Genomic DNA, 10791 nt, shown 5'->3' with positions numbered 1-10791 from the left:
GTGTGTAAGGCCTGAGTCTACCCTCCCTGGGGTTTGAGGGCCCGCCTGCCACACTGAACAGACATGGAGCACTCACCCCATGTTTCACTGTTTTGGCAGCATGTGCAGCTTTCTTCTTAGCATCGTATGGGGTGAGGATATCAATGATGGCCATGAAATAGACCTCCTTCTTGGGGGCACCTAAAGAAGGAGGAAACAGAGGAAGAGGTGGTAGGGGCAAAGATGAGAGCATAAAGGTCCAGTGGGTTCCAGAGCCCTTTGGATAAGACAGATACTTGATCATTCTGGATCTGAGAGAAGGAATGACTGATGAAGCCCTCAGAGCTTTCATCTTACTTGCTCTTCGCAGCCACCCTGTGGAAACTGATGTGACACTGTCAAGTTCTGTCCACCAGAAGCCCGCGCAAAACCATGCCTCAGACATCCAGGACAACCAGAGAAATAAATGAAGAGAAGGTGTGACAGAAAGTGCCTGAGAACCCAGGACAGTGACTGGTAACCTAGTCAGGGAGCCTGGAGGCAGAAAGAGGTCAAAGGCAGAAATGACTGAAGTAGAGATCCAGGAGTAATGAAATTCAATGCAAGGGGCACTGAAACGGGCCTGAAGGAGCGGGACGTGTGCGGGGCAGGCACCGGTTCCTACTTACTTTCATGGCTTTTCATGGCATAGACGTCAACAGAAGGATCAAATTCCCCAGGGCCAAAGAACCGGGGAAAGCTGAGGAGGTTGCCGGGACTATCCGGAGGGGTGCCGTAGGAGCACAGCAGGTTGCCCCCCATGCCATCATTCTCACACTCCTCATCCTCTGCCCGCTCCTCCACCTCCATCTCCTCCTGCTCGGCCCGGTCCACATCATGGATGCCCACCAGCAGGCTGTAGTCCATAATCTTCAGCTGGGCCAGGAACTGGCGATGGGGTAGGGGGTAGATGGAAGGAAGAGGTTACACAATTATACAGGACACCCCATGTGACACAAAAGGCAGAAGTTTCAATTCAATTCTCTGCTTCCGAAAGACAATGGAGGAGGCTTGAGATTTCTCTGGCCACAGAGAACGCTGTCTAATGGGGCACAGTGACTCCTCACGAGCCAGGAATCCAGAGCACCTGATAAGAAAAATCAAGACTGAGCCACATGAGAGAGAGGAGCCAAACAGGCAGAGGATGCAGTCGAGGCAGGAGCAGCACTGCAGGAGGAGCCCACATTGTCTGGGATTAAGAGGCCATGGGCAAGGGTGAGGAGAGAAAGGGTGAGATGTTGCACAGCAGTGTTCTACTGCAGAGAAGTCGAGAAATGGAGGCATGCGGAGAGCATAGGACTCAACCCACTAGGAGTCCCAAATCAGTCAAGTGGCTGGGACTTGAAGTTATTATTATCATTATTATTATATACTACAGAATAAAATAGAGACTATCAGAATATATATAAAGTACAGGTAGACAGTGTTTCAGTTTTGTGTTTGTGTGTATGGAGATGTAAGGTTACCAAAGTTACATCTAACTGGGGATCACAGGCAAAGTTTGTAAAGCCACACAGTTCTACTTCCTTGCTGAGCAGAATGAAAAAGGGGAAACGGACTGGGAGATAGCTCATACTTTACTACATTAAGGTGTTGGGTTTGAATCCCAGCATCATGAATACCAAGGACAGCACAAAAGAAGCAATCTAAGTATGATGGTGATGACTCTCATGTGTCAATTTGACTGGGCCACCAGGTGCCCAAGACATTTGGTCAAATATTGTTCCAGGTGTATCTGTGAGATTAGCTGAGATTAACATTCGAATTAGTAAACTGAATAAACCAGATAGCCCTCTCCAATGGGGTGGGCCTCATCTAGTCAGCTGGAGGCCTGACAGGTGATATAAGTAAAACCCTCCTGGATACCTGTGAGCTGAGACATCTGCTTTTTCTTGCCTTCAAATATGTGAGGAGACACGATCTCTTCTTGGGTCTGCAGGCAGCTAGCCTCTAGCCTGAAACTATACCATCAGTAATCCTGGGTCTCCAGACTGTCAACACAGATCTTGGGATTTATCAGCCTCCATAATCATGTAAGTAAATTTCATTTATTCTCTGTCTTCCTGTATATCTGCACTGCCATGCTTGTGTTTCTCTGAAGAGTTCCGTATTTATTTTAGATAGAGAGGCAGCGAGAGAGACCACAGCACCAAAGCTGTTTGCGCCGGGGCTCAAACCTGCGTAATCAGCACAGCAAAGCAGCACACTGTCCCAGTGAGTGTGGGAGTGTGGTGGTGTTTCCTTCGCTGCTCAGGTCTGGCTTTTTGTTGTTGTTGTTAACACTTAACATTTATTTTATTTATTTATTTTAGATTTATTTATTTATTCATTCATGAGAAAGGTAGAAAAGAGAGAACCAGACAACATTCTGGCACATGTGCTGCCAGGGACTAAATTTGAGACCTCAAGGTTGAGAATCCAATGCTTGGGGCCAGGTACTGGCGCAACTGGCTGAGTGCACATGTTACACTGCACAAGGACCAAAGGTCTCAGCCCCAAGGCCCCATCTGCAGGGGAAAAGCTTTGCGAGTGGTAAAGCAGTGCTGCAGGTGTCTTTCTCACTTCCTCTCTAAACCCCCTTCCTTCTCGATTTCTGGCTGTCTCTATCAAATAGATAAAAATAATTAAAAACTTTTTTAAAAAGAGAGAGAGAAAGAGAAAGAGAGAATCTAATGATTTATCCACTGCACCACTTCCCAGACCACCAGCTCTGGGGCTTATGGTGGTGCTGGGGACTGAACCAGGAACCTTAGGACCTCAGGCATAAATATCTTTTTGCATAACCATTATGCTGTCTCCTTGGCCAGCAGAGACTAAGAATGGGTAAACAAAAGATGACATGTACATACAATGGAATTCTATCTAGCTTTAAAAAGAAATTCAGGCAACAAGGGCAACAAAAGGGAATAAATATTTTTTTAAAAAAATTTTAAAAATTAAATAAATAAAAGAAATTCAGGGGTTCAGGTGGTAGCGCAGCGGGTTAAGCACACATGGCACAAAGCACAAGGAACCTGGTTCGAGGCCCCGGCTCCCCACCTGCAGGGGAGTCGCTTCACAGGTGTTGAAGCAGGTCTGTAGGTGTCTTTCTCTCCCCTTCTCTGTCTTCCCCTCCTCTCCATTTCTCTCTGTCCTATCCAACAACGAACAACATCAATAACAACAATAATAACCACAACAAGGCTACAACAACAAGGGCAACAAAAGGGGGAAAAAAAGAAAGGCCTCCAGGAGCAGTGGATTCATGGTGCAGGCACTGAAAAAAAAAAAAAAAAAAGAAAGAAATTGAGGTGGTCCAAGAGGTGCAGTGGATAAAGCATCGGACTCTCAAACATGAATTCAGTCCCCGGCAGCACATGTGCCAGAGTGATGTCTAGTTCTTTTTCTCTCTCCTCCTATCTTTCTCATGAATCAATCAATCAATCAATAAAATCTTAAAAAAAAAAAAAAGAAAAAGAAATCCAGGGCCCAAATAGCACACCAGGTTAAGTGCACAGACTGCAAAGCACAAGGACCAGCACAAGGAACCCAGTTCGAACCCCCGGCTCCCCTACCTGCAGGGGTGTTGCTCCACCAGTTGTGAAGCAGGTCTGCAGGTGTCTATCTTTCTCACCCCCTCCCCTCTCAATTTCTCTCCGTCCTATCCAACAACAACGGCAGCAGTAATAACAACAGTAACAGCAAAAGCAACAACAGAAAAAAAAAAAAAAAAAACGATGGCCACCAGGAGCAGTGGATTCTAGTGCAGGCACCAAGCCCAAGCAATAACCCTGGAGGCAAAAGAAAGGTAGGCAGGGAGCTAGTAGGAGCAGTGGAGACTTCCTGCAGTTATCAAGCCCCAGAGATAACTCTAGCAACAAAATTTAAAACAAAATAGAGCAACAAGGGCAACAAAATGGGAAAAATGGCCTCCAGGAGCAGTGGATTCGTAGTGCAGGCATGGAGCTCCAGCAATAACCCTGGAGGCAAAAAAAAAAAAAAAAATTTAAAAAAAAGGAAGGATGGGGGTCAGGCAGTAGTGCAGCGGGTTAAGCACAGGTGGTGCAAAGCTCAAGGAGCAGCGTAAGGATGGTGGTTTGAGCCTCTGGCTCCTCACTGCAGGAGAGTCGCTTCACAAGGTCTGCAGGTGTCTATCTCTCTCTCCCCCTCTCTGTCTTCCCCTCCTCTCTCCATTTCTCTCTGTCCTATCCAACAACAACGACACCAATAATAACTACAACAATAAAACAAGGGCAACAAAAGGAAAAAAAAATCTTTAAAAAAAAAAGAAATAAAAATTATGGGAGTCAGGCTGTAGCACAGCGGGTTAAGCGCAGGTGGCGCAGAGCGCAAAGACCGGCATAAGGGTCCCGGTTCGAGCCCCCAGCTCCCCACCTGCAGGGGAGTCACTTCACAGGCAGTCAAGCAGATCTGCAGGTGTCTTTCTCTCCCCCTCTCTGTCTTCCCCTCCTCTCTTCATTTCTCTCTGTCCTATCCAACAACAATGATATCAACAACAACAATAATAACTACAACAATAAAAACAAGGACAACAAAAGGGAATAAATAAATATTTAAAAAATAAATAAATAAACATGCTTTAAAAAAAAAGAAATTCACAGGAGTCGGGTGGTAGCGCAGCAGGTTAAGCGCACGTGGCACAAAGCTCAAGGACCAGCATAAGGATCCCGGGGTTCAAGCCCCTGGCTCCCCACCTGCAGGGGAGTCACTTCACAGGTGGTAAAGCAGGTCTGCAGGTGTCTATCTTTCTCTCCCCGTCTCTGTCTTCCCCTCCTCTCTCCATTTCTCTGTCCTATCCAACAATGACGACATCAATAACAACAACAATAACTACAACAATAAAATAACAAGGGCAACAAAAGGGAATAAATAAATAAGTATTTTTTTTTAAATACCTATCCATGGTCTGAGAGGTGGCGCAGTGGCTAAGGCACTAGACTCTCAAACATGATGTCCTGAGTTCGATCCCCAGCGCACATATACCAGGATGGCTGTTTCATTCTCTATCTTTCTCATGAAGAAATAAATAAATTCTTTAAAAAAAAGAAAAACTATCCAAAGAGATCTATGTACATCTGTCTTCATAGTAGTATAATTTGTAAAAGCTCAAACTTGGAAGCAACGTAGCTATCAATGATAGATGAGTAGGTAAGAAAGTTGTGGTGTAGGGGGTCGGCAGTAATGCAATGGGTTAAGCACACACGGCACAAAGTGCAAGGACCAGCTCAATGATCCTGGTTCGAGCCCCTGACTCCACACCTGCAGGGGGTGGGGTTGCCTCACAAGCGGTGAGGCAGGTCTGCAGGTGTCCATCTTTCTCCCCCTGTCTGTCTCTCTGTCTTTCCTTCCTCTCTGTCTTCCCTTCCTCTCTCGATTTCCCTGTCCTATCCAATGACACCAATAACAACAACAATAATAATAACCACAACAACAATAAAACAACCAGGGCAAAAAAGGGAAAAAAATAGAATCCAGGAGCGTGAGACACTGAGCCCCAGCAATAAAGCTGGAGGCAAAAGAAAAAAGTTGGGAGTCGGGTGGTAGCACAGTGGGCTAAGCACATGTGACACAAAACACAAGGATGAGTGTAAGAATCCTGGTTCGAGCCCCCGGCTCCCCACCTGCAGGGGAGTCGCTTCATAAGTGAAGCAGGTCTGCAGGTGTCTATCTTTCTCTCCCCCTCTGTCTTCCCCTCCTCTCTCCATTTCTCTCTGTCCTATCCAACAACGAAGATGGACAACAACAATAATAACGACAACAATAAAACAACAAAGGCAACAAAAAGGGAATACATAAACTTTTTTTTTTAAAGTTGTGGTATATATACACAATGGAATACTACTCAGCTGTTTAAAATAATGAAGCCATCTGCTTTGCCTCATCTTGAATGGAACATGAAGTAATTATGTTAAGTGAGATCACCCAAAAGGAGGACAAAAAGGGAAAACAAAATGCTTTGCAGAGACCTAGATGAGAAATTATGTCAATAATTGTCCTGGAAATCATTAAGACCTCAGTAAAATTAGTTAATTAGTTTTAAAAAAATTTGAACTGGGAGTCTGGGAGGAGTGCAGTAGGGTAAGTGCACGCGGTGCAAAGCTCAAGGACTGGCATAAGGATCCCAGTTCGAGGCCCCGGCTCCCCACCTGCAGGGGAGTCACTTCACAGGCGGTGAAGCAGGTCTGCAGGTGTCTATCTTTCTCTCCCCCTCTCTGTCTTCCCCTCCTCTCTCCATTTCTCTCTGTCCTATCCAACAACAACGACAACAACAATAATAACTACAACAATAAAACAACAAGGGCAACAAAAAGGAATAAATAAATATTTAAAAATAAATTCTTTAAAAAAAAATTGAACCAAGTGGTACAGGAGGTGGCTCATTGGGTAAAGCATTAGACTCTCAAGCATGAGGTCTCGAGTTCAGTCCCTTGGAGCACATGTACCAGAGTGATGTCTGGCTTTCTCTCTCATCCTATCTTTCTCATTAATAAATAAATAAAATCTTTTAAAAAATTGAGGGGGCTGGGCAGTAGCGCAGCAGATTAAGTGCACGTGACGCAAAGCGCAAGGACTGGCGTGAGGATCCCAGTTCGAGCCTCCGGCTCCCCACCTGCTGAGGTGTTGCTTCACAAGCGGTGAAGCAGGTCTGTAGGTGTCTTTCTCTCAGCTTCTCTGTGTTCCTCTCCTCTCTCCATTTCTCTCTGTCCTATCCAATAACAATGACAACAATAACAGAAACTACAACACCGATGAACAACAAGGGCAACAAAAGGGAAAAAATGGCCTCCAGGAGCAGTGGATTCGTAGTGCAGGCACCGAGCCCCAGCAATAATCCTGGAAGCAAAAAAATATATAAAAAGAACCAAAATAAAGTTAATAAAGTACTTTTTAAAGTGATGGCTGCATAATAATGTGAATGTTCTGTAACACCTCAGAACTGTGAATTTAAAAATGATTCACGATAAATTTAGAGGTACTGGGTGGTGGCGCACCTGGTTAAGCGCACACATTACAGTGCACAAGGACCCAGGTTCAAGCCCCCGGCCCCCATCTGCAGGGGGAAAGCTTCACAAGTGGTGAAGTAGGATTGCAGGTGTGTCTGTCTTCCCCTCAATTTCCGGCTCTCTCTATCTGATAAATACATAAAGGTAATTTAGAGGCGAAGCAATAGCACATTCAGTAGAGCACACACGTTACAATGCACAAGGACCCTGGTCCCCACCTGCAGTGGAGAAGATTCACAGGCAGTGAAGCAGAGCTGCAGGTGTCTTTCTATCTCCTCCTTCCATCTCAATTTCTGTCTATGCAAAAAAACTATTTCTTTAGATTTAAAAAGATGATAAAATGCATGTTATATATATTTGACCACAGTAAAAAAAATTATATATATACACATAATCTTTAAAGTTTGTAGGGTGAGTGACCCAGAAGGTAGAGCAGTGGATAAGGTTATGAGGTCCCCAGCATCACAGGTGTTAGAATGATTTGGTTCAGGAGTCGGGCGGTAGCGCAGCAGGTTAAGTGCAGGTGGCGCCAAGCTCAAGGACTGGCGTAAAGATCCCAGTTTGAGCCCCCAGCTCTCCACCTGCAGGGGAGTCACTTCACAAGCGGTGAAGCAGGTCTGCAAGTGTCTATCTTTCTCACCCCCCCTCTGTCTTCCCCTCCTCTCTCCATTTCTCTCTGTCCTAGCCAACAATGATAACATCAGTGACAACAGCAATAATAGCTACAACAATAAAACAAGGGCAACAAAAGGGAATATTAAAAAAAAATGAATGATTTGGTTCTTTCTCACCTTAATTTGTAATTTTTTAATAAACATGCTCCCAAATTATGAAAGTAAAAGTAGAAGCAGACACTTGAGGTATCAAGTGGTCCAGATCGCCATTTAGTACCTGTCCTCCCCAGAGGAATTTCTCCACAGGAAGTTCCAATGCAGCAGAAGGCTGCAGTCAGTGGATTATATGAACAAGAGAAGTGACTGACTGCCAGAGCTTAAGAACTGGTTTCCTGGAGTAGGGCACCAAAGTAAAAACCCTGGGGTGAGGGTGAGGGTGGATATTTGGTTTCCTGGGGTGGGGGGGGAATGGGACAGTCTTATGGTGGTGGGAATGGTGTTTATGTACACTCCTATTAATCTGTAGTCATATAAATCACTATTTAATATGAGGGGGGGAAAGTTGATTATATGTCTCAAACTTTTTAAAGCATAGACTAAGTCTTTTTTTTTTTAAAGATTTTATTTGTTCATGAGAAATGATAGGAGAGAGAAAGAACCAGATATCACTCTGGTACATGTGCTGCTGGGGATTGAACTCAGGACCTCATGCTTGAGAGTCCAATGCCCTATCTACTGCGCCACTTCCCGGTCCATAGACTGAGTCTTTTTAATACATAGGCTGAGTCTTTGATATGTTGACTCTCAAAAGCCTAGACCAGGGAGAACAGAAGCAACTAGTGGCACAGCTATATACAAATAATGTCAAAGGACATAAATTATGGTGATGTTAATACAGCAAATCCTAACAGATTTTTCAAAGTTAACCCAATTACCAAATAATGTGTTATAACAGTAACTATCTATTGTCTTCTTGAACCCTAAGACAGCAAGAACCTCACATTTCCACTATAGAGCCTATATTTTCCCCATTCCTGGAACCTTAGGGTGGGGCCCACTTTCCTGCATGCTTCTCTCAATTCATACCAAATAATATTGCATCCGCCGATCCCAACCTAATCAACACAACGAGTACCACCTCAGCATGCTTCACTTCAGACTGAGTCCAGAGACTTCAGGTGTGGAATAACAACCCTTCAGCTTCATTACTTGGGTGAGAACTTTCCTTTCATAGTATTCTCTAATTCCATTCCAGGCAATTCACTTCCTAACAAACTCCCAAAACCTAGATATAGACCAGGTCCCATGAGATAGAGCATATGTTCACACGTATCCATAAACTAGGGAAAAATATATACCTGAAAGCAAAAGGACACAATAGTCTGCAGTGTGTCAGCATAAAGTTCCTAATGAAATAGTATCTAATTAGACTTAGATACCCTCCTCACCTACTTCCTATTACAGTTCTCTCACACCAAAGCTAACCTTAGCAAAGCAAGGACTGCAAAAGCTGAATAAGGGCAAGAGACTGGCATGCTTTAAAGATGACTCTTTAGTCACTATCAGGCCATCCCATCAGCTGGGACCCTAGTCGGGGAGTCCTGAGATTCCCAAACAGACATGATGGGCCTAGACCTCAAATAAATCCCTCTCTCCATTGCTAACAGTCATCTCTATGAGGAACAACAAAATAGACCCCTTTGTGGGCCCCAATAGGACCTTGCCCTCAACTTGGATCAACAACGATAGAGAATGTTCAATCCTCCGAAGGGAGGATGGACAACATACTCTATGCTCCACCTAAAGAAGATAGGTCGATATTGGGGCAGCCTGGAACATTCCTACTTATGACCACAGAATGTGAGCTCAGATCTACAGGGATGCAGAGGTCACATAGGCTCCTAAGCTGAATATGGGCCCCAGGCCAAATCAAAATGATGGGATTTACAGTCAACACTATTTATACCCCTTTCCCATATTAGGGAGCTACTCTGTTCCCTGATCCAGCTTTCTTTCCCTTTTCCAGCCATGACATCACCTCCCCAGACAATAACCTGGATCCACCTGCATATCAGATTTCAGATTCAGGGACAAAAAAAACCCTAGTATAGCCACAGGCCCTTTGGAATATAAGTAAAATATGCCTACTAGCTATCTACAAAATGGAAGACCCCCCCCACAACTCTTCATCTGTACTATTCCAGCCTTTAGGTCCATGATTGGTCAACAATTTGTTTGGCTTTGTATGTTAACTCTCTTTTCAGCCACCAGGTTCCAGATGGTACCATGATGCCAACCAGACTTCCCTGGACAGATAACCCCACCAATGTGTCCTGGAGCTCTGCTTCCCCAGAGACTCACCCTACTAGGGAAAGAGAGAGGCAGACTGGGAGTATGGATAGACCAGTCAATGCTTATGTTCAGCGAGGAAGCAATTATAGAAGCCAGACCTTCCACCTTCTGCATCCCAAAATGACCTTCGGTCCATACTCTCAGAGGGTTAAAGAATAGGAAAACTGGGAGTCAAGCGGTAGTGCAGCAGGTGAAGCGCACGTGGCACAAAGTCCATGGACCGGCGTAAGGATCCTGGTTCGAGCCCTCGGCTCCCCACCTGCAGGGGAGTCGCTTCACAGGCGGTGAAGCAGATAGGTCTGCAGGTGTCTATCTTTCTCTCCCCCTCTGTCTTCCCCTCCTCTCTCCATTTCTCTCTGTCCTATCCAACAACAACAACAACAATAATAACTACAACAATAAAACAACAAGGGCAACAAAAGGGAATAAATAAATAAATATTAAAAAAAAAAAGACTAGGAAAGCTATCAGGGGAGGGGATGGGATACGGAGATCTGGTGGTGGAAATTATGTGGAGCTGTACCCCTCTTATCCTATGGTTTTGTTAATGTCTCCTTTTTAAAATAAATTTAAAAAATTTTTTAAAAAACTGGTTTCCTGGGCGGATGGTAGATAGCATAATGGTTATGCAAATAGACTCTGATGCCTGAGGCTCCAGAGTCCCAGGTTCAGTCCCCTCCACCACCATAAGCCAGAGCTCAATAGTGTTCTGGTAAAAGGAAAAAGAAAAAAAACAACAACTGGTTTCCTGTTTCTCTGATGACCGGATATTCCCACCCCTACAGGGACTCCACCAGAAAGTT

The 10791-nt window shown here is 44.7% G+C and overlaps 1 protein-coding gene across 1 annotated transcript in view; it reads right to left on the bottom strand.

Moving 5' to 3' along the window:
* PIP4K2B (phosphatidylinositol-5-phosphate 4-kinase type 2 beta) overlaps positions 1–10791 on the bottom strand; it is a 41728-nt gene that overhangs the window by 4532 nt on the left and 26405 nt on the right. The window contains exons 8-9 of the mRNA XM_007530924.3: positions 648–906; positions 77–180 (exon numbers count right to left, since the gene is read on the bottom strand). Coding sequence (XP_007530986.1) covers positions 77–180; positions 648–906 — 363 coding nt within the window. The remainder of the gene's footprint in view (positions 1–76; positions 181–647; positions 907–10791) is intronic.

Source organism: Erinaceus europaeus, chromosome 12 (genome assembly GCF_950295315.1).
Source record: "Erinaceus europaeus chromosome 12, mEriEur2.1, whole genome shotgun sequence".
Classification (NCBI taxonomy): Eukaryota; Metazoa; Chordata; class Mammalia; order Eulipotyphla; family Erinaceidae; genus Erinaceus; species Erinaceus europaeus.
Note: the sequence above shows the minus strand (reverse complement) of the source record. Positions and strands in the feature narration are given on the sequence as shown.